General features: G+C 41.6%; 1 protein-coding gene across 2 annotated transcripts in view; it reads left to right on the top strand.

Moving 5' to 3' along the window:
* Window positions 1-24,181, top strand: part of ANAPC1 (anaphase promoting complex subunit 1) — an 83,016-nt gene that overhangs the window by 28,674 nt on the left and 30,161 nt on the right. For both annotated transcript variants that reach the window (XM_056128790.1, XM_056128800.1), the window contains 12 exons: window positions 1,220-1,407; window positions 3,107-3,181; window positions 5,007-5,275; window positions 9,030-9,121; window positions 10,157-10,305; window positions 11,151-11,229; window positions 12,498-12,534; window positions 12,931-13,001; window positions 16,268-16,446; window positions 19,259-19,473; window positions 21,302-21,420; window positions 23,446-23,717. In XM_056128790.1, coding sequence (XP_055984765.1) covers window positions 1,220-1,407; window positions 3,107-3,181; window positions 5,007-5,275; window positions 9,030-9,121; window positions 10,157-10,305; window positions 11,151-11,229; window positions 12,498-12,534; window positions 12,931-13,001; window positions 16,268-16,446; window positions 19,259-19,473; window positions 21,302-21,420; window positions 23,446-23,717 — 1,745 coding nt within the window. The remainder of the gene's footprint in view (window positions 1-1,219; window positions 1,408-3,106; window positions 3,182-5,006; window positions 5,276-9,029; window positions 9,122-10,156; window positions 10,306-11,150; window positions 11,230-12,497; window positions 12,535-12,930; window positions 13,002-16,267; window positions 16,447-19,258; window positions 19,474-21,301; window positions 21,421-23,445; window positions 23,718-24,181) is intronic.

Raw genomic sequence — 24,181 nt, 5'->3', positions numbered from 1 at the left:
ATATAGCAGATAGTTGAGGGAAGAAAATCTAGGCTTCTGAGGAAGGATTTCTCTAAACAGAAGAGAAGAAAATTAAAAAACAAAAAAAAAACCTCTGTGGTCCTAGACCCTGTGGCTTTTAGAGCAGACCTCTCTTTTCATAATAGTAGCTCACACCCGTGAGGGAGGTTCCAAGGACAGGTAGCAACACAACTGATAATTCATATTAATGACAGTGAGTCAGAAAGGTATAAGTTAAGCAGTTTTGATTTGGATCCATTTAAGTCAAAGAACATCTTGAACATCTTAGAAATGTAATGTTGTTAGATAAAGATTCTAAAGTTTTAGTTGACAATAGTTCACTCACTTGAAATAGTGTTTAATGCCAGAAAGGTTTGCTATTGAGCGGTTGAGGGTTGAGGGTGTAATTCAGTGGTTGAGCACGTGTGGGACTCTGGCTTCAATCCCCAGCATTGTAGGAAAGGTAAATTGCTTTTCCTATAAAAATGCAAATTGCATAGGTTGGATATCAGATAAGCATAAAGTATACAAGCAAAAATTCACGTGGCTGTTGTTTTTTGAGAGCGTGATCTTTTCTTGGTGAGAAATTTAAAAAGCTGTTGACTGGATTATGACATTTCAGAGTGAAATGGAAGGTTATTAATAAATTGTTGTGGCAGCAGATATAAATCATAATCATCTTAGGTAAATTGGGTTATTTGATACCTTATTTCTGATCTGGAGTTCATGATCTTAAAGCTGCCTTGCTTGCCTGCAGAGCTTGTTCATTTTAGTAGTTCAAAGCCATGCAGTGTTGAGGATAGAAATCAAGACTCTCGCATGCAACACATGTACACTGGCCTTCAGGGTGCTCTCTTGTGGCCCCATCCTTTGACTCTTAAATGACAGTTCTCTCTGCTGGGCCCGGGAACTGTCTCTAGGCGCTGCAGTACAGGTCCTGGCACTACATGGCCACTGAGCACGGTTGGTCATAACTCTGATGACCCCTGGCACTGCTTGTGGGCCCAATTATGAAACTGTTAGGTCTGCACAGCCGTGCTGAGTATTGCAGGGAGCAGGGCCCACTTCCCACTGCAGGTTCATTGAGCACCACAGGAAGACAGTTCTTTTTATATAATAATCGACCTTCATGTAGTGGTAGTTAAACAACTGCCTTATTTAAAAGAGGAGGGAAATGCATATATGGATGTGCACTGAGATGAATGTCTATTTCCAACAGTACAAATGTGTTTGCAAGCAATTAAGGTTATCCTGCCTAAAGAAATAGCAGTTCAGATGCTTGTCAAGTGGTACAGTGTCCACAGTGCTCCAGGAGGACCCAGTTACCACTCAGAGTGGAATTTATTTGTGACTTGTCTCATGAACTTGATGGGTTATAACACAGATCGCTTAGCCTGGACCCGAAATGTAAGTATATACAATTGTTTTTCTTCCTGGGTTATTTTTTTGTTAATAATGTACTGTTTGCATAATTCTCTGTAGAACAGAGTATATAATAGATCAGTTTAATTCTAGACATGCCTTGTTTAACGAAATGATACTATAATGTAGTATATAATAATATATAAAATAATTATAGTTACTGCATTTATAAGTTTGTAAAGCATGTTATTTCATCTTTATAAAATGCAATTTATACTAGGATTAGTAGTAATCTTGGTTTTTATTGATGAAGAAATTTAATCAAAATGATCATAATCTGGAGGTTACTTTTTTTGTTATTTTAGGGGTTTGTTTTTGTTTTTGGGCCACACACAGCTGCACTAAGGGCTGACTCATGGCTCTGTGATCAGGGATCACTCCTGGCAGGCTCAGGGGTCCATCTGGGTACCAGGGATTGGGTCAGCTATATGTAAGGCAAGAGCCTTACTGCCGTACTATCTCGCCAGCCCCTCATAATACAGTTGTTGCCAGCATTCAGTGTTGTAACACCAATCCCACCACTGTTGTGACATTCCCTCCACCATTTTCCCCACTTTATCCCCATCTTTATCCCCCCAAGCCTGCTCTCTTAGCAGGCACAAAAATAATTTGTCTTATATTGAAAATTTGTGAAAATGTTTTAGCTCACAATTGTATTGTTGAAGTCAGTGTCTGAGGATTTACAGAGTTTATTGCTAGTTGAGCCTTCTGTGTTACATGGACTTCTGTGCTACTGTCCCATCTGAAAAATTTTTGCTGTGTTCCTCTTGGCTGTTAGTATTGTGGAATTTGAAGGTGTTGTGTGGCTGCATATATGGCTGTGCAATCTAGGAAGTGCAGAACTGGGACAATTCTTTGATCTGCCTTCCTCCCAAGGAGGCCCCAGAGTTCTCAGCCTAAAGACCTGTGTACCTGGGAGTTTCATTGGCGTGGTGTTTCTTCCATAAAATCATTTTTATGTTCTAAATTTCTTTGAAGACCTATTGCTTAGACTCAATGAAATGTTTGAACTTGCTCCCAGGGCAGTGTTTAGCAGGTAAATGGGTCCCAGTGTTATTCAGGGATTTAAGCCTGAGCCCACTGCCATCATCAGCAGGAGGGCTCAAAGCGAGCATGGAGGTATTCATGGACTGGACCTGGATGTGGTGGCCGCTTTGAGTTAGCTACACAGACACTGGCCCAAGCTTGACACTAAAGGGGATGCCTGTGTAGCTGGCTGTGAATCCAGGGATAAGAATAACAAAAGGTTTTGAAGAATTGCTACCTCTGTCTGGCCTATAGCATTTGTTACACTCTTAACTGTATTGGACTAAATCTCCGCTCGCTGCTGACACATGACTAACTGTTGGGTTAATTCTCTGAAACTTGGCATATTTTGGATATGGCTGATGGTCTTTATTCTGTTAAGAGAGTAATGTGTTATGTTATTATAGGAAAGAAAACCTCAATATCTGTAAGCTCAGCGCTGTATGAGGTACTTTACCTGTATGATTTTTATTTAATCTTCACTACCACCTTATAAGGAAGGCCTATGTGTCTTGTTATCCCAGGTAGAAAGATGAGTTTTAATGACTTTCCTTGGCCTCCATAATTGCTAGAACTGATTTTTAAATTCTTGAAGTTGGTCAGCTGACAGTGACAAACATTTATGCTTCTGTCTTCTCTTTTTGGTGTCATCTTCCAGTTTGACTTTGAAGGATCACTTTCTCCAGTCATTGCACCTAAAAAAGCAAGACCTTCTGAAACAGGATCTGATGATGTAAGCATTAAATTTTTTGTTCTTCCATTTTTGGGGGTGGGAGCTTTGGGCTATACCCAGTGGTACTCAGGACTTACTCCTGGCTCTGTGCTCAGGGATCACTCCTGGTTGGCTCAGGAGAACCATTTGTAGTGATGGGATCGAACCTGGGTAGGCTGCCTTCAAGGCGAGTACCCTGCCCCCTGTACTATCTCTCTGGCCCCTCAGGAAATTTCTTGCTAGCATAAATTGATTTGTGGATGTTACTAGTCACTAACCTCCTATTTTTGCAAAATTCCTGTTGACTTGGGTATAATTCTTATGCCTTTTAATACTAAGTTATTTTGGATAGTATCTGATATTTTCAGTGACTATTTTTGTTTTTAATAATCACCTAATACTGACTGCCCAAAATGGTTTATGATTTAATTTGGTTTTATCTTTTATTTCCAAGTGCTCACCTAAAGTGATAACTATGTGAGTGTGAGTGTGTGTGTGTGTGTGTGTGTGCGCGCGCGCGCGCGCGTTGTAGTATTTCTATAATTGAGGATTTAAATGTATTGGATTCCATGTGTATTATTAAGTAGTTAAAACTTTTTAAATTGAGGTCCAGTTTAAGCACGGAAATGCTCAGATTTTGTAATTTAAGCCCGTTTCTTATTAATTTTGACAGATGTGCAGTTTTATAACCCATACCCCTTTTTAAAAATTTTATTTTTATAAAGTTGTTCACAATAATAGATGACATTCAATATTTCAGTACCAGTTTCACCACCATTACACCTTCCCACCACTGTTATTTCAAATTTTCCCATTACCACTCAAGCCTGCCCAACAGGCAGATGCTAGATAATTTATTTTGTATTGCTTGTTGGCAGCCACGTGATCCTGGAATTCTAAAATTTTAGATAATTAGGGTGGTAGAAATCTGCAGCAAGCTGCTCAGATTCATTTTTGAGTCTCTGGACCCTGGCCGTTAATGGGCGTAAGATGCCACCTGGAGGCAGTTCAAGGGCATGACAGCCAGGACCCGTGGCCTTGAGGCCTGGAGTTTATTTTCAGTCACTGGTCCCGTGTACCTAGGTTTTTCATTGGGTTCTTGAAGTTCGCAGCCGTCGGGATTCCTAGGGGGTAGGTGGAGGGACAATTCCTGCTCCCCATCTGTGGCACTTCAGTGAAATTGGCGCAAGGTCCAGAGGCATCTCTGCAGCAAACTGTTCAGTTCTGAAATTGACCAATTTTTTTCCCAGTGGGGTTGAAGTTGACTTTTCTTGATACTTAATACTGGCATCTAGCAGTTGATTAGCTGTTTTGATGTAAGACCTGATATTTAAGCATTGTAATTTTTTTGGTGTGTGTGTCTGGTGCAAAATAGTTTGTTTATTTGTTTGTTTTGGGGACCACACCTAGTAGTGCTCGGGCTTACTGCTAACTCTACACTCAGGGATCACTCCTAGGATGTGGGGGAGCCAACCCGGGTCAGCCTTATGCAAGGCAAATGTCCTACTGACTGTAAAATTGCTCTTGTCCCAAAATAATTTTTATGTAAGCTTACTTAGAAAGATGTGAGGGGATAGAAAGAGAAGAGAAATTACGTGTCCAAGAGAGAATGCTAGCTTCCCCAGAATGGAAAAAACAAAGAGACAGAAACAAGCAACTGAGTAACATGTTCAAGGGAGAACCTGGGCTTGAAGAGGAAGTCTGTGATTTTTTTATTTTTCTCATAGTGTAGATCAACTTAATACCAAAATGGAACTTGAATTGTTTTAAATGAATATGGGTTTCTGTTTAATGATGACACTAGGAGATGTTATTTAAAAATTAATATCCTTTCTATTCTTTTTAGGACTGGGAATATTTACTAAATTCAGACTACCATCAAAATGTTGAGTCTCATCTTTTGAATAGATCTTTATGTTTGAATCCCCTGGAAGTTTCACAGATGAAAGATGAGGATTTTTCACAGAGTCTCAATCTGGATTCTTCTACGCTTCTTTTCGCTCACATACCTGCGATATTTTTTGTTCTACACCTTGTCTATGAGGAATTTAAGTTGAATACTCTAATGGGAGAAGGAATTCGTTCTCTTGTTGACCTTCTTGTTCAGTTGGCAAGGTAATTATTGTTTGTAGGTAAGAAATTGCCTGATTTCCTTAGATACCAGCCTAATGTAATATGAGAACCTGGAAAATAAATTTCTGAACTCTAGCTGAGAAAGCCTAAATTTTCTTTTTTTTTTTTTCCCCTTTATTTTATTTTATTTTTTTTAAAGTTGTAGATTTACAATTTTTTGTGCTTTGGTTTCAATTATACAATGATCAGATACCCATCCCTCCACCAGTGCCCATTTTCCACCACCATGGATAATATCCCTCCCACCCCCATCCCCCATCCCCCCTGTCTCTGTGGCAGGGCAATCCCCTGTGTTCTCTCTCTCCTTTTGGGTGTTGTGGTCTGCAAAAGAGGCATTGAGTGGCAAACATGTTCAGTCCATAGTCTACTTTCGACATGCATCTCCCCTCCTGGGAGGATCCTCCAAACATCCTTTATTTGGTGCTCCCTTCTCTATCTGAACTGCCCTTACCTCTAGGATACCCGGCTAGCCTCTAAGTTACGGAGTAATCCTCCTGGTGCTGATCTCAGCTATTCTTGGGTATTAATTTCATACTTTGTTACTTTATATCCCCCAGATGAATGCAATCTTTCTATGTCTGTCCCTCTCTTTCTGACTCATTTCGCTTAGCATGATACTTTCCATATTGTACCACTTGTATGTAAAGTTCATGACTTCATCTTTTCTAAGAGCTACATAATACTCCATTGTGTAGATGTACCAAAGTTTCTTTAACCAGTCATCTGTTCTTGGGCATTCAGGTTTCTTCCAGTTTCTGGCTATTGTAAAGAGTGCTGCAATGAACAAACAAGTGCAGATGTCACTTCGACTATACATTTTTGCCTCTCTGGGATATATTCCCAGGAGTGGTATTGCTGGGTCAAATGGAGCTCAATTTCTAATTTTTTGAGAATCGTCCATACTGTTTTCCAGATGGGCTGAACCAGTCGACATTCCCACCAACAGTGAAGGAGTGTCCCTTTCTCGCCACATCCGCGCCAGCATCGGTTGCTTTTGTTCTTTTGAATGTGGGCCAGTCTCTGAGGTGTGAGATGGTATCTCATTGTGGTTTTGATCTGCATCTCCCTGATGATTAATGATGTAGAGCATTTTCTCATGTGCTTTTTTGCCATTCGGATTTCTTCTTTGAGAAAGTTTCTGTTCATTTCATTGCCCCATTTTTGGATGGGGTTGGATGTTTTCTTCTTGTGGAGTTTAACCAGTATTTTGTATATCCTGGATATCAACCCCTTGTCAGATGTGTATTCAGTGAATATCCTTTCCCATCCTGTAGACTGTCTTTGTATTTTGGTCACTGTTTCTTTGGAGGTGCAGAAGCTTCTTAGTTTAAGATAGTCCCATTTATCTATCTCTGTTTTCACTTGCTCGGCCAGTGGCGTGGCATCTTTGAAGATACCATTAGCTTCAATGTCATGGAGGGTTTTGCCAACTTTATCTTCAATGTACCTTATGGTTTCTGGTCTGATGTTGAGGTCTTTAATCCATTTTGATCTTACTTTTGTACATGGTGTTAGGCAGAGTTCTGAGCCTATTTTTTTGCATGTAGCCATCCAGTGATGCCAACACAATTTATTAAAGAGGCTTTCCTTACTCCACTTCACATTACTTGCACCTTTATCAAAGATTAGATGAGCATATGATTGAGGAGAGATGTCAGTGTATTCAACCCTGTTCCATTGGTCTGCAGTTCTGCCTTTGTTCCAGTACCATGCTGTTTTAATTATTACTGCTTTGTAGTACAGTTTGAAGTTCGGGAGGTTGATTCCTCCCATTTTCTTTTTCCCAAGAATTGGAAAGCCTAAATTTTCAATAAACCACGGAATTAGCTGAAGGTCGTGGCTATGTAAGAACCTGGTGGGCTCCACTGGGGTTTCTAGGCTTTGACTTGGTCTAGTCACAAAGTATATTCAATACTCTGAATGACTTGCCCAGCCTTATCTTTTTTTTTTTGGCTTTTTGGGTCACACTTGGCAATACACAGGGGTAACTCCTGGTTCTGTATTCAGGAATTACTCCTGGCTGTAGCTCAGGGGACCACATGGGATGCTGGGAATCGAACCTGTGTCAGCTGCGTGCAAGGCAAATGCCCTACCCGCTGTGCTATCACTCCAGCCCCCAGCCTTATCTTTTGATAAGATGACTGGCTGTACTATGATAGAAATTTTATTATATCACCTTTGTTTGTGTGTGTGTGAGATGCTGGGGATCAAACCCAGGATGTATGCATGAAAAGCCATGTACTTTGCATGGACCCGTGCCCTTGGCACATGGGTCTTGCTTATTTTACTTTGAGGCCACACTCTGTGCCTCTCAGGGCTTAATCCTGGCTCTGTGCTCAGGCATCACTTCTGGTGGGACTTGGGAGACCACAAAGGGTGCTGGGGATTGAACCTGGGTTGGCCACATATAAGGCAAGCCCCCTCCCGGTTGTACTCTCTTTAGCCCCTGACAACTATGTCTAATAAGGCTAACCTGCTACTTTGTAATAATACTATCAGTGTTGGCATTTAAAAGTTGTCAAACAAGGTTGGTTTTTTGAACCTTATTTTAGTTTTTAGGAAAAACTTGCCCAAGTTTGTTTTCAAGTGCAATAGAGGTGTTTGTTAGTTGTGATGTTTCACTGGCATTTGTTTTGACAATCTGCTTATTTTATTTATTTATTTATTTTTGCTTTTTGGGCAACACCCAATGATGCTCAGGAGTACCTCCTGGCCCTGCACTCAGGAATTACTCCTGGCGGTGCTTGGGGGACCATATGGGATGCTGGGGATTGAACCCAGGTTGGCCGCGTGCAAGGCAAATGCCTTACCCGCTGTGCTATCGCTCCAGCCCCTACAATCTGCTTATTTTACCAGACTTTAAAACAAATTTTTCCCTGCCACAGAGGTGGGGTGGGATGGGGGGGGGGGGTTGGGAGGGGTAGGAGGGATACTGGGATCATTGGTGGTGGAGAATGGGCACTGGTGGAGGGATGGGTACTCGATCATTGTATAACTGAAACCCAAGCACAAAAATTTGTAAGTCTACAACTATACCTCATGGTGTTTCACTAATCAAAATTAAAAAAGAAAAAAAAAGAAAAAAAGAAAACAGGGGCTCAAGAGTGAAAAAAAAGTTGCTTTGAACTAAAAAAAAACCCAAAAAACAAAAACCCCAAATTTTTAAGTGAAATAAACTAGTTTCATTTAAGGAAATTCACTTAGAGAAATGTTAGAGAGACAGTCTTAAACCTGGAGCCTTACGTAAATCAAGAGAGAAAATGGGCATGGAAAAAGCCTTTTACCCAGACTCTAATAGTGGATCACAATAATATTTTTCTATTCATTGTGTTTTAGCAGCCCTTCTAGCATTAATTTACTGTCCTTATGGTGTTGCTTGAGTTCCCCAGGATCCTTGATGATAGGCAAGGTTGGATTTGGACTTGCATGTCAGTCAATGAGTTAAGATCAGCGTATATATCCTAATTTCTGTGATCTTTCTCGGATATTAATGTTCTTTTCTGAGACATTACTGTTTTAATTATTAACTTCTCTTATTGCTATCATAACTGTCATGAAAATTCTTTCGTAGTGAAAAATGTTTCCAAATGAACATGGTTCTCTGAGATAAGTAACATTTGTATAGTGCTTTACATTTTGTAGACACTTTTTAAAGTACAGCATTGGGGAGACTTTTATTATTGTGTGTGTTAATACTATAGAGTTTTCTTATTGTTTTGTAAAATATGTTCTTTAGGGACTTAAAACTGGAGCCTTACGTAGATCATTACTATAGAGATTACCCAACGCTTGTCAGAGCTGCCAGCCAAGTGTGTACAATTGATCAAGGTAAGTGTTTGTGCTGTTAGTGTAGTGACATCTGCTTATATCTTTTGTTCCTCTCGATTAGAGGCAGTATTCTTCCACCAGGCAGATTTTAGTTTGTAGTTCTTTATCTGATGAATAGTAAAGCCATGTCTTCATTGTTTGGAAAGAATTTCAAACATTCTCAAGCATTCATTCTAAGGCTTCTTTGTCCTAGACTCCTGTGCTGTTGAATAAGTAATCTCTAAACATGTATTGCTTAATTTAATATTAAAAACTCAGTTTCTCAGTTGTACTGATTGCATTCCTACAGCTGTTGGTTCCCATATTGGACAGTACAGATACTGCTGTTCTGTTGTAGAACCTAAATTAGAGGGACTGACCCAGTTACTAGAGGAGAGTGGAATTCTGGTTCTTGCTCCTGTTGTCTGACCTGTGAGATTAGGCACAAGTGTTGATTAATTGTTCATATGAGTTGGACAGAAGAATTTGCTACATTTCTGTCCAGTATGGGATAAAAATAGTAATTATTAAAATTCTGCACATTACAGTAACAGTCAAATTATTTACTGTGGCAGAAATGTGAAGCTTTTGGAGCATGTGAAAAAAAGTTACTCTGATTGTATCCAAACAAAGTTGCTATTTTTGTTTAGTTGTTTGTTTTTGGTTTTGGTTTTTGGGCCACACCTGGGGGTGTTCAGGATCACTCCTAGCGGGGTTTGGGACTATTCTGGGGTATTAGGAATTGAACCCAGATGGCTAGGTGCCAGGCAGTGCCATACCTTATGTACTTTTGCTCTGGTCCACTCTATCATTATTCATTTATTGTTTTGGCATCACATGGTGATGCTTAGGGGTTACTCCTGACTGCACTCAGGGATTATTCCTGATGGTGTCCGGGGGAACCATATGGGATGCTGTGAGTCAAACCTGGGTGGGCATGTGATGGCAAACACTGTCTGTCTTCTGCACTATTGGTCTAGCTCCTATTGCCACTGTTTGTAAAGACCGAAATACATTTATCTTAATTTGTCCTTGCATCTTTCTCTAATTTGAAAGATCAGACAGGATTTATGCAGCACCCGTCGTTTTTCACTTCTGAGCCACCAAGTATTTACCAGTGGGTGAGTTCTTGCCTGAAGGGTGAGGGAGCACCACCCTATCCTTACCTACCTGGGATCTGTGAAAGAAGTCGGCTTGTAGTGATGGTACGTATTTGGAGTGTTGCCTGGCTTTCTGATGTGCCATTTCAGTACTTAGCATGTAGTAAAATTAGCCTTTGTGAGTTTTAGTAAATATGGAGATGCCATAATCCTCACATAATTAGGATACAAAGCTGTCTCCTATGCTCCCAGCCGCCCATTTCCCTCATGCTTTTGCGATTCTCAGGGTGCTGTCTGTCACAGCAGATCATTACATTTCGCAGCTGGTTGCTAGTCCAGTGTATGGATAATGTCACATTGTTCTCCTCTCTTATTGATGATATTTGGGTTGGTTTGAAGTTTTGGTAGTTAGGAGTACAACTTTAAATATTCAGATTTGGGGTTTTTGCGCAGGTGTGGTTTCTCTAGCATAGAGATGAGAGATGGGATGATAGTCACGAATTCAGCGTTTATTTATACTTCAGTTGTTGATTTTTTTCAGCGTAACTATATACCATTTTAAATTTCCCACCATCATGCTTGAGAGAACCAGTTTTACTGTGTTCATCTCAGTGTTTGAATTTGTCGCGATTTTTATTTATTCTATTGTTTGTTTTTCGGGCCACAACTGGCAGTGCTCAGGACTTATTTCTGGCTGTGCCCAGGGATCACTCCCTGGGGACCTCTGGGGACCTGAGGAACATACGGGATGCTGGGGATTGAACTGGCCACATGCAAGGCTAGTGCCTTACCTGCTGTACTATCTCTGTGGCCCCTAACATTGTTTAGTTTTTAACATTGATAAGGAAGGAAAAAGACTGATGACCTTGAGTGAAACAGTGGTACTCGGGACATGCTGAATGTGATCATCTCTGTGCTGTTTAAAAAGCAGTGTCCTTTCTCCTCCACAGAGTATTGCACTGTATATACTGGGTGATGAGAACTCCGTGTATGAGGAATCCTCACAGTATTTATCCAGAGTGACCATTGGTAAGTCATTGTACTGTCTGGCTGCTTGAAACAGCTTCGAAACGTCACTCTCAGAGTTAGTTGGTGAAAGCCTGTTTTCTAAGTGCTTACTGAGAGGTTGTGCCATCTCATTTTAGAGTGATGTTCTTGTACTACTCTGCTAGTCTCTAGTTTGCAGCTGATTGTCAGAGATTACTTATTATTTAACAAGATGTATTTTTGGTATAGCGTGAACAGATCATTTTATTTTATGAATCACCACGGGATGCACAAAGTTGTTCATGATTGCATTTCAGTCATTCAATGTTCTAACACCCATCCCTTCACCAGTGTTAAGTTTACTACCACCAGTGTCCCCAGTTACTCTCCCGCCACCTCCCCTTCCTACCCTCTAGCCTGCTTCCATGGCAGGCATTTTTCTTTCTTCTCTCTCTCTCTCTCTCTCTGCCCCCGTCCCCTTCCTTCTTCCTCTCCCTCTCCCTCTCTTTCTCCCTCTTCCTCTCTGTCTCTGTCTCCCTCACCCCTCTTTTTGGGCAATATGGTTTGCAGTACAGGTATACAGGTGCCGGAAGGTTATCACGTGTATCTCTTTACCTCCTTTCAGCACTCAGTTCTTGTCCAGAGTGATCAATTCTAACTCTCCTTGTCATAGTTGTAATGGTCCTTTCTCTGTCCTAACTGCTCCCCCAGCCTTCTCCCACACTCCCCCACCCCCCAACCCAGGGCGAGCTTCCAACCATGGTCTGAGCAGTCTACCTGGCCCTCATTTCTGCTGTCCTTGGGTATTAACCTCATACTGTGTTCTTTTATATTCCACAAATGAGTGTAATTATTCTGTCTTTCCCTCTCCCTCTCACTCATTTCACTCAGCATGATATTTTCCATGTTATCCCTTTATAAGCAAATTTTATGATTTTGTTTTTCCTAATGGCTGCATAGTATTCTATTGTGTAGATGTACCATAGTTTATCCAGTTGTCTGTTCTCAGGCAATCTGTTTTGTTTTGTTTTTTTTTTCCAGATTCTGCCTATTGTGAATAGTGCTGCAATGAATATAGAAGTGCAGATAGATAGCTTTTATCAGTTTGTTTTTGGACCATTGAAAGTATTATTTTAGCTTCAGTGAAATGATTGTACTTTACAGCTTGTCAGATTACTACTTATTTTATTTCTTTTTCAAACATTTGCTTGTTAGTGAATTTTTATTTTCAAATGTTGCCTACATGTTATGTTATGTGTTTACTAGGATAGCGATCAAGATAAAGTTTAATTAATTTTGTTGCCGTTTAGCCCCTCAAAAGCTGCAAGCAGAGCAAGAGGAAAACAGGTGACTTTTATTCAGATTGTGCTTTTTCTTTTTTTTTTTTTTGCTTTTTTGGGTCATACCCGGCGATGATGCATAGGGGTTACTTCTGGCTCTGCACTCAGGAATAACTCCTGGCAGTGCTTGGGGGACTATATGGGATGCTGGGAATCGAGTCTGGGTTTTCCGTGTGCAAAGCAAATGTCCTACCCACCGTGCTTTCGCTCCAGCCCTCAGATTGTGCTTTTTCAAAATTAAAAAGTATGGTGGTGGGGAATAAATTTAAAAATACAGAACAATTTTGTGTTTTGATTTTCTATTAAATGTCTAGTTCTGTTTTTTTTTTTTTCTCTACTCTCTTTCTCTCCTTTTTTTAAATTTTGTTTTCTGTTTCTTTTATCTCCCCTCTCTCTTTTACAGGTTTAGTTTCAGTCATTCTACATCAGTTTCGAGTCTAGCCGAAAAATTAGTTGTCTGGATGACTGATGAAGGTAAGGTAGTCTTTTCTTTAAATTTTTACTTTCTAATGTCTGAATTGCCAGGAGAACCTCATGCTTTTTCTGGATCTGTCCTTCCTAAAGAGGCCCTGAAGTGAGCGGGTCTGGGAGGCACGAGGGGTCGGAGGGGTGCTCTCACTTCTGGAAAGGTTTCCGCACAGTAGAAATTAGGACTCTTCCCTTTCAGTGCTAATCTCACAACCTTTCCTGAGCTAGTAATCCATTTAAACAATCATATTAAATTTACGGAGCTATAGCGATAGCACAGCGGTAGGGCGTTTGCCTTGCACGCAGTCAACATGGCCGACCCGAGTTCGATTCCTCCGCCCCTCTCGGAGAGCCCGGCAAGCTACCGAGAGTATCTCGCCCGCACGGCAGAGCCTGGCAAGCTCCTCGTGACGTATTTGATATGTCAAACACAGTAACAACAAAATCTCCAATGGAGACGTTACTGGGCCCGCTCGAGCAAATCGATGAACAACGGGAGGATCGTGATTCATTAAATTTACTTCTTACTAATAATACTAGTCATTTTGTATGAATGCAGATATATTAAGTTTAAAAGGTGCCTCTTCCTAGGGACATCTCGTTATATATCCCAGACTACAGTCCTCAGGCCAAGTTAATTTTTTTCTAACCCCAGCAGTGTCCTTATTCAAATGTTACTTCTTTTTTGGGTCATGAGAGTTTGTTCCACGACCATGTTCTTAACATTATTCTTGTTATAGCACTTAGCTTGTCCCTTTTCAATGCTAGGGTAGCTTTCAGCTTGTCCTAGGTCCATCCTTGTCCCTTGCCGGGACCCTCCTTTTGGCGGTGTTAGGAAGTAAGAGCAACTGAGGCTTAAGTCAAGTAAATATGATAGATGCCCAGGAGTAAATATTATTCAGAGCCAATTACTCCCATGTTACAACAGCATAGCATTAACTATTTTCCTGTGTCTAATACAAAAAGGACTTTTCTAAACCATGCAAAGGACATAAAGGAAAGGGAAAAACAATATAGGATTAGAAGTGATGAAATTGGTGTGCTTTGGGAGCACTGTGACGGGAATAACTCAGTAAACTTAAGCTCCCTGAGAGAAGCAAGGACAACCCAATGTTATCCAATACTGATGTCCTTTGCATAGCACTGAAGTGACCCTAGGGACCCCTGGCACTATGGGCGTGACCCTGAGGGCTCCTGCATATTATTGGCGTAATCTTGGAGCGCCAGCTTATTATTGGCATGGCCCTGGGGCCTCTGTGTAGCACTGGAAAGGCCCTGATGGTCCCTGCATAATTTTGGGGTGGCCTGAGGGTGTGGGGTGATGCCCAACACTGCACGCCCTAGCAGTACTGCAGCCTGAGGCCCTAGCCCTGGGCTGAGAATGCTGGGAGGGGTGCCCAACCCCCCTGAGTGCTACTTGGGACGTCCCTTTCCCCAGAAGAGGATGAATACAATAGTTTGTTAGAAAGTAGTACTTTAATGGTATCATGAGGTGTCTCTGGATGCTTATCTATATTTGTGTTAACACATAGTATTTAGGAGCTGGAGACATAGTTCAGGAATTAAGGCCCTTGTCTTGCATGCCGCAAAAACCCTGATTTACATCCCTGGCAGATGGTTTCCTGAGCCCTGCCAAAAGTGATCCCTGGGAAGAGTCAGGAGTAAACCCCGAGCACAGCTGGGCATGGCCTCACAATAAACAAAGCAGTAATGCTTTATTTTTATGTAACGAACGTTTCCCCTCCCCCTTAAACTTTGTGTTAACAACATTATATTTTAAAAGACAGAAGCTAATTATAGAAAAGCTATGTTTAATTATCCTAAATATTTGTAAACCTTAACTAAGAAACATGATTGATTGACATACCCACAAAAGAATGTGGCTTAGAAACCATTCACAAGGTGACTGTTGCTGCTCTGGTCCCCCTGTTGGAGATAGAACATGGCTGCTGGCTAGGTGGAAAATCCTGGGGCGTCAGAGGCATGTTATCCTCCACTCACCCCACCCAACCTGATGAGTAAACCCCCCTGACTAAATGCTATATTCCCTTCCCTTTTCCGTGTGGATTTATCTGTGTTTGTTGCTCACTGCTGTGTTTGTGGATGTAGCTGTAACTGACTGTGGACTTGTCTTCTTTATTTTGGGTTGGGGTGATTCCCTAGCGCTGGAGGCCACTCTTGGTGATAGCTGTATGCATAGCCTGGCCCTGTGGACCAGCTGTGTCAGTGCTTGGGCCTGGGGGGGGGGGGTGGCCCAAGGCCTTTCTGCTAGTACTTGGGGAGCTATGTGACAGAAATTGAACTTGGGCCATGTTCTTGAACTTGGGCCATGTTCTTGAACTTGGCTGCATGCTCTGCAGCCCTTTGAGGTATTTGTTTTATTCTGTTTCCTCACTGTTTTTGTTTTTTCTTTTCTTGGCTACACTCAGTGATATTCAGGGCTTACTCCTGGCTTTGCTGTCAGGGATCACTCATGGTGGGACTCAGGGGACCAAATGGGGTAGCGGTGATTGAACCCTAGTTGGTTTGGTGCAAGGCAATCACCTTTTCTACTATATTTTCTCTCTAGCCCCTTGGTATATTTTTTACGTTTCATGAATGTGAACTCATCAGTAGGTTATTTTGTATTCCGTTATTTTGGATGTTACAGTTTAATTCACTCTATTGATGATAGTGTTTGGCTGTTTTTTTCCTTCCTCCTTTTGCCATAACGAATCAGTGTTACTAATGAATATTTTCACCTGTCTTGGTGTACCCATGCACATTCTCATAGATGCTAATAAAGCAGATGAGTCTTTCTAAACATGTGAAATATTTTCCAAAGTGGCCCTTCCAGTTTATCTGTCCATCAGAGGTGGGAAAGTATCATTGTTGCTCTGGGTAGTTAGTTGCCAGAATTTGGTATCGATGACTTTAGTATTGTTAGGGGAGTAAGAAATTCTGTTTACTAATGTTTTTTAAGTTTGCATTCCTCAATCTTATTACATATGAAAGATGTTCTTTCGTTAATAGACATCTTTCATATGTCTGTTGGTCATTTAAGCTTCTAACCGGGGAGGATTTTCTCTTTTTTTGCTTTTTCTTTTGGTTTGTTTTTTTCTTAAGACTTTCAGGAGTTCTTTGAGAGAGACTTTTTATACTAATCTCCTGGTTAAAACATTCATCCAGATGAATAAAATTAGTTTCTTACATGCGAAGGTAGATGTTTATCAGCCAAAGGGTAATCAGGACAGGCAAGTCAAAATGACCATGTTCCTTCCTTTCCTGATAAGGTATCACTTTGAGAGACTTGGAAACTCTTCCGTTTGGAATTGCCATACCCATCCGAGATGCAATTTATCACTGTCGAGAGCAGCCTGCTTCAGACTGGCCTGAAGCTGTCTGTCTCTTGATTGGACGGCAGGATCTTTCCAAACAGGCCTGTGAAGGAAACTTACCCAAAGGAAAATCTGTGAGTATTAACAGAAGGAAGTTCAAAGTTCAGTCTTACCTTCAGTAATACGAAGGTAGAATTCTGTTCTTCAGTTTCCTTTGAGTCTTTCTGAAAGTATGTGGGGTGAGAGCAGGGATGGGCACATCCAGCGCTGATCAATGCCACCCCCAGCACAGTGCTCGGGAGACCATGTAGGCCAGGTCATCAGTTGATCTATTTTTGATGGGGAGGAGAGGAGGATGTTCAGCTATACCTGTCAGTATTCAGGGACTATCAGGAGTGACCTTGGTGGTATTTAGGGACCATATGTGGAAGATCGAACCTAAGTCAGGGATTGGCCATATGCAAGGCAAACACGCATGTGCGCCCTCCCCCCTTTAATCCCCCTTCTTTACTGTCTCTTCACTCCCCATCCTGTTGTCTTTTATATTATATGACAGATGTGGTAAGGCCCCCAGGGACACACCCAGTGTTGTTCTTGTTTTGGGGCCAGAAGAGCTATGATCAGAGGTGTTTGGGGGTGGGGTGGTGGGAGCATGTAGTGCTGGGGGCCTTTAGCATGCTATTCCTGTGCTCTCCCATTTTAGAATGAGGTGCTCCAAAAACATTTATTAGAGTTAGAGTAATTTTGGTAGTGCTGGTGGGGCCTTCCCAAGCATTGCTCAGAGTTTCCCTTGTGCCACTCCAAGTGATACTTTGTCCAGCTGACTAGATGGTTGAGTGCTCAGGCCCTAGGATGTGTTGCTGTGTGATGCTCAGGAGCCTGCAGGGCGATCCCCAGTGATGCTCGGGCATGTGATGGGGTCCTTAGCATGTGGAGCAGACTCCCCTGTGTCCTGTCCTGTCTCCCTGGCCCAACAGTGGATTCTGTGTGAACTGAGTCAGAGTTGTAGGCAGAACTGTGGCCATTTTTTTCTCCTTTTCTCTGCTGTTGCTGTTGTGACCACGGGGTCTGCTCCTGCCGGTCACACTCAAACCTGTGCAGGGCAGAGGCCTCACAGTGCTTGCGGCAGACCTCACACTCTTGTGGTGTGGGGGTACCCAACAGTGGAGCTTCTGGAATTGTGTTGGGCTCATGTGGGAGGCACCAGGGATCAGACTCCAGATCTCACAGATACTCACAGGCCCTTTCACCACTGAGTCAGCCTTGGGCCCCTGCCATTCGTTTCTATTTTCTTGGCAGGATGGGGGGTGGTGAGAGAGCATCCTCCCAAGGGCTTGGAGGCCTCTCACGGCTCTTCTTGGTCTGCTGAGATGATGCTTATGGCTCCTTATGGTACCAGGGATCAGATCAGACCAGGGTTGGCCACATGCAGGGGAAGTTCTTAACCCCTGCACTGTCTCCAGCTCCATTTTTTGTTTCTGTTTTTGTGGTTTTTAGCTATTGTTGCCTCCGTATTACGTTTTAACAGTGTAGCATTTCAACTAGGAGGTAACCAGTCTTACATTCAAGAAGTTTTAGACTGAGGGAAAGTGTGGTTTTATGCTGTTCACGTCTGTGTTGAAGTCTGAATGATTTGGACTAGGAAGTTCCAAAAGAATTTAACTCTTTTGTCGTGTTTTGTTGCATTTAATCCCTTTAATTTTTTTTTTTATTTTGACAAACTTAGGAGAATAAAGCAAAAACTAACCATTCAATTTATTCTATTTAATGCACCAAATTGTGGGGCCAGGGCAGTAATATAGCAGGTGGGATGCTTGCCTTGCCATGGTTGATCTGGGTTTAATCTCTGTCACCCCATATGGTCCCCTGAGCACTGCCAGGGGTGATCCCTGAGCCAAGAGCCAGGAGTAAGCCCTGAGCATCAAAATCTAAAATTAAACAAAGTTACCAGATTGAGAAAGCCTTGTTTGGAGCTTCGGGTCAGGTGCACATGAAGGTTTCCCAGAACTGGATCTCTTTGGTCCCTGAGCACAGCTGGGATGGCCCTGGTTCCCCCAGCAATTGCAGGACCCTAGCATTGCAATGTGGGTTGAGAATCACTGGAAGTGATCCCTCAGTCTCCTGAACACTACTTTGGAATCCCTCCAATCTTCCCCCCCAAAGCATTAACTTCCCAACCCTCACTTATGCTCACCTAGGTTTTCTAATGCATCTGTTAATCAAAGACAGTGGATAAATTAGGGTGGGTTCTTTAGAAATAGTACAGTTAATATTCTGCTTGCAGTAATTCAGTTTCTTTCCAAAAAATGTTTAGGATATAGTAGATCATACCTGGCAGTCACTGTCACTGTCACTTCCTTCTGTTCATCAATTTGCTCGAGTGGGCACCAGTAACGTCTCCATTGTGAGACTTATTACTGTTTTTGGCATATCAAATACGCCATGAGGAGCTTGCCAGGCTCTGCCATGCGGGCGGAATACTCTCGGTATCTTGCTGGGCTCCGAGAGGGATGGAGGAATCGAACCCGGGCCTGCAGTACTCAAGGATTATTCCTGACTCTGTGCTCACGAGTGACCCCAGGTGGTGCTCAGGGGACATCTGTGGTGCCAGGATCGAACTGGATTCATTTGCATGCAAGGCAAGTGCCTTGCCTCCTGTATTATCTCTGTTCCAATAGAGTAGATTTTTTTTAACAGTTTATTTAAAATGTTTCAGTGGGATCAACCCGTTTTTGTTGTCTTAAATATAAACTTCTCCTTCAGTTGCAGAGTTCTTGGTCTGTAGGTGGAAATCCCCCTAGTCAGTGGACCTCGAGGTAGCCCTGCTGTGGAATATAGTTTGTGTCTGCTGTACTAAGCATGGCCCTTCATCCTTTGTAGCCTCATGCTCAGTAGTGCATGTTGACTGGGTTTTAAACTGTTATTACAATCAAGTCTATTACTCAGGTGCTCTCATCAGATGTTCCTTCAGGAACAGAAACGGAAGAGGAAGACGATGGCATGAACGACATGAATCAGGAGGTCATGTCACTAATATGGAGTGAAGATTTAAGGGTGCAGGACGTGAGAAGGCTTCTTCAGAGTGCACATCCGGTGCGCGTCAATGTCGTTCAGTACCCAGAGCTCAGTGACCACGAATTCATTGAGGAAAAAGAAAACAGGTAAAGAAAAATTCATATCCCTTCACATTTTTTCTCCCTCTGTCCCTTCTCTCTCCCTCCCTCCCTCCCTCCCTCCCTCCCTCCCTCTCTCCCTCCTTCCGTCCTTTCTTTTTTCCTTCTCTGCTTTTTTCTGAAACTCTAAAAGATAGCTGTAAGTTATAAGTACCAAGCATTTTAAACTTTTATTCAACCCCAGTAAAACATGCATATTTTTAAAACTTTAGCATTTGGTAACACCAATATGTATTACAGCCTCTACCTCTAGAAATACACCTGTGTGTCATTTAGAAGAGTGAATTGGAAACCATTTGCTCCTATCCACAGAGCTCATATATCCAGGACTCATTCTTCTGTGAGAAGATTTGAGGTTTTTGTTTTTTACTATGTTATATTTTACATTTTCACCAGTAATTTTTTCTAGTATGATGGGTAATACTTTGTAAGCTCACTGAGTGTGTGTTATGTGAGTTCTATTTAGTACTTAGAATATTGCCCAATAGTAAAACTCGGTTTATTAAAAGAATTTATAAAGTCTGTGACACTATGTCTTATATTTATTTATTTTGGGGTCACACCTGGCAGTACTCACTTCTGGCTCTGTGCTCATTCCTGGAGGGCTTGGGAGACCTTATGAGGTGCTGAGGATTGAACTTGGGTTGGCTGCATGCAAGGCAAGTCCTTAGCTGCTGTACTAGCTCTCTTCCCCTACTTCTTTTATCTCTGAAGTCAGAGTATGTTTTTTTTTGGGGGGGGCCAGTAGATTTGACAGGTCCCCCTTATTTTTAGTATCTCATGAAATAATGATGAAAATCATAATCATTAGTATTCCAAGTGGGGGATACATGCTATTATTTTCACTGTTATAACTTTATGGCTCATATATGTAAGGTTTCTGCCAAAAAAATTTTTATGGGATATTGCTCCTTGGCCATGAATTTTCTTGATTCCCAGTGTGGGAACTAAAGAATAACTTCAGATAGAGTTCACAGTGAGTCTTGGGCCAGCCGAGTTTTCTTCCCTAAGGAACTAGAGAAGAAGCTGTATGTATATTCAGTCAGAAGAAAGCATGCTTGTTGAATATATTCATTTGCATGAAAATGGCTCTGGAAGGATGTATCTATATCTTTAGCTAGAGCTTGTGCTTTTCTAGTTATAGAAAGGTGTCCCTACTTCCAAAGTTTGCTTAATTTGATTTTTAAGGAGTAAGTTTGAGTAGTGTATTGTTTCAAAATCCTTCGCGCAGAAGCCCTCTAACCCATAATATAATTAGTATACCATGCTGTTGGGCCTGCAGCTCCTTGCCGTGGTGTCAGTGCACTGGCTCTGTGTTCCCCTGACAGCATCTCGAAACACCCTCTCCTTCAGGAGTGGGGCTGCTTTCCTGTCAGTGTGTAAAGGCCATGGAAATGGTCCTTCTCGGGCTGTGGTGATCAGAAAGGCTGAGAGAAAGAAAGATGCCACAAGTACTGAAATCAGGTAGCTGGAAAACAAAACAGTGAAGAAGCTCAAAAGAAATATTTTCCTCTAAGAGAGTTACATCATTCAAAGTAGGATTTTGAATACCTGGAACAAGTTGAGAAGTAGGTTGGCTAGTAGACTAGCTGTCTTTCATAAGAAATAGAAGAAAAAATGCCTGCCTCTTAGATTCTTTAGCTTGAGCAGTTAGCATCACTATGCTGGGATGGTTCACAGACCTTTCTGCATGGGTTTCCTTAAATGTGACCTCATCTTTGCAGCATGCCTTCGTTTGAAAAACTTGCCTGCAGACTGCATCCTGATTGTTTTTGCTTACGCTTTTCTCACATTTTGGTTTTAATTTTAATTTTAGATTGCTTCAGTTGTGTCAGCGAACTATGGCCCTCCCAGTGGGACGAGGAATGTTTACCTTATTTTCTTACCACCCAGTTCCAACGGAACCGTTGCCTATTCCTAAATTGAATTTGACAGGTATATTGAATTCTCTTTGGTGGTATTACTTTGAATACTTTTTGTTAAAGCCAAATAAATGTTTCTTTGAAAAAATCCCTAGTTAATTTTAAATATTGTAATAGCTGATTTTGCTATTAGAGTTCAAATAGTTCAAAACATTGATGGAAGTAGACTGTAGCCCATTATCAATTTGTCCCTTGAAGAAAAGGTATGTAAAAATGTTTGGAAAAGTTTATTTTTTGGGATGAGGTGAGGTATCTTTATTTTAGTGTATGTATTTTACTCAAGGTTTTATTTTGGTAGCCCTTTTAGAAAGGATCATCCTTGTTTAATAATAATAATATTGGAAAAAATACTTCAAATAGTTCCTTAATTCATATTGCCGTGGTATGCTACTTTTGTATGTTGTTACTGTCTCTCTCTCTGTGTGTGTGTGTGTGTGTGTGTGTGTGTGTGTGTGTGTATTTTGCTGGGGTTGATCTCAGGCTCTAGAGCATGTGAGGTATGTTCATTGCTCTGAGACGTATCCCTGACTCTCTGTTGTTATTTTTGAAGAGATGTGCTTTATTCTATGCCTTTCATTTCCTCTTGTGTATCAGGGTTATGTGTTATGCATATGATGAACAATTGCTTTGGAAAGTTTAATTCTTTTTCCTTAATAATAATCTCTTTGCCTTCTACAACTCATGAACTCACTACCTAGTTTGCTATCTGTCATGCCTCAGAATTTGCGTTAACTCTTAGGTTCAAACAAGTGTCAAAGACAAGAGCATTTTACTTCATACTTATATCTTTGTGTTTATATATGTGTGTTTGTACTACAAATCAGATAGTATGTCTCTGCTTGCTTGAGCGGGCCCAGTAACGTCTCCATTGGAGACTTTGTTGTTATTGTGTCTGGCATATCGGGTGCGGACGAGATAGTCTCGGTAGCTTGCCGGGCTCTCCGAGAGGGGTGGAGGAATCGAACTCGGGTCGGCCATGTTGACTGCGTGCAAGGCAAACGCCCTACCGCTGTGCTATCCTTTTAGAACTGCTTTAAAATATTTTCAGACCTCTACTGAACTGTGAAATTTTATGCAGCACTTAGAATATTTATTTTGAACTGTCATCTATGACTTGAGCTACCATTGAATTTTGGAATTGTAAGAATTCAGTGTTTGCCTGTAGACATTGTGGATTAAAACCCAAAGAATCTGGAGAAGGAAGTCAAAGAGAACATAGTATCATGAACATTTATTTATTGCTGTTAAATAGACTTTATAAAACTAAATATAGTGAGTTCTCTCTTAATGTGATTTGTCCTCTTTAAACAATTTTGGACATGCACACCACACACACAAACACACACACACACACACACATCAGAGAGAGAAAGAGAGAAGCTAAAAGAGATACAGTTAAGATAAAGGTAGCGTAAATTCAAAGTCATTTTCATTAGTGTCCAGAAAAAAGTGTGGAGTGGCATATTTGAAATTATCAGTGTCAGTTACATTTTTGGAAATTTTAAGTCAGATAATTTTAAAATACAGATGTTATTCTGTATTTTAAAATTAATTTCCTGCTCTTTGTAAGAAAGATTTAAAAATAGTGTGTCCTAATTTGATGCATGTAAAAGTTAAATTGGTTATCTTTATTTTTCTGCTTTTGGGGTAACACCCAGTGATGCTAGGGGTTACTCCTGGCTCTGCACTCAGGAATTACTCCTGGTGGTGCTCGGGCGACCATATGGGATGCTGGGAATTGAATCCAGGTTAGCCGCGTGCAAGGCAAACACCCTACCCTCTTCTTATATCTCTATGTATTTAACAGAAGTGAAAATGCTTTTAAATAGTTGTGCTTTCCCCATCTTGTATCAAATTTGTCCTGCATATATTCAAAAGTATTAAGTCCTTCTGTTTCCTCCTATCATTCTAGGTATTATGGGAATATGAGGTTTGAGTGTTAGAAAATAATTCTCTTTGTTCTCTCAAATTTAAATCTAACCACCCGAGTTGTATAAATTTCCTGTCTCTCACTTTTGCATTCTGTTTGCTTCAATAGGTCGGGCTCCTCCTCGCAACACCACAGTGGACCTCAACAGCGGCAACATAGATGTGCCCCCGAACATGACCAGCTGGGCCAGCTTTCACAACGGCGTTGCTGCCGGCCTCAAGATCGCCCCTGCCTCCCAGATTGACTCTGCATGGATTGTGTACAACAAGCCCAAGCATGCTGAGCTGGCCAATGAGTATGCAGGCTTTCTCATGGCCCTGGGTCTGAATGGCCACCTCACTAAGCTGGCTACTCTCAACATCCATGACTACCTAACCAAGGTGAGAGGTTGTGCTCCCAGTCCCTGGGGCTGTGGCTTGCCTGGACTCTTGTCGCTGCCTCTCATCCTTCATTCTCTCTTCTTTACTCTTGTCTCTCAAAAGACGTTCTTATAGCAGGGGGACCTCTCTGCCCTGAGAATTCAAGTGTATCTCTTCCCTGGTCAGAGCAGTGTCAGGATCTGCGTCTCCTAATTCAGGGCCCTTGCCCTGCTCACTGCTCGAACATTCTTCCTCTGTACACACTCCCACCTTACGAACTAGCTGTTTAGTTTCATGGTCGACCAGATCTTCTGATTGTCTTGGCATAAGCACTTCCACTTCCATGCATAAACACTCATTTAAAGTCTGGAGCTAAGTGGTTTTTGATACTCATTTTCTGTATTGATTACTGATATGACTGTCATAATTAATAATGGTTTCATACTCACAAATAGGAGCCTCACAACTGTCACTCAGTGGGCTGA

The sequence above is a fragment of the Sorex fumeus genome, unplaced genomic scaffold (genome assembly GCF_029834395.1).
Source record: "Sorex fumeus unplaced genomic scaffold, SorFum_2.1 ptg000006l, whole genome shotgun sequence".
Lineage (NCBI taxonomy): Eukaryota > Metazoa > Chordata > Mammalia > Eulipotyphla > Soricidae > Sorex > Sorex fumeus.
This window is presented reverse-complemented; position numbering and strand designations above follow the sequence as displayed.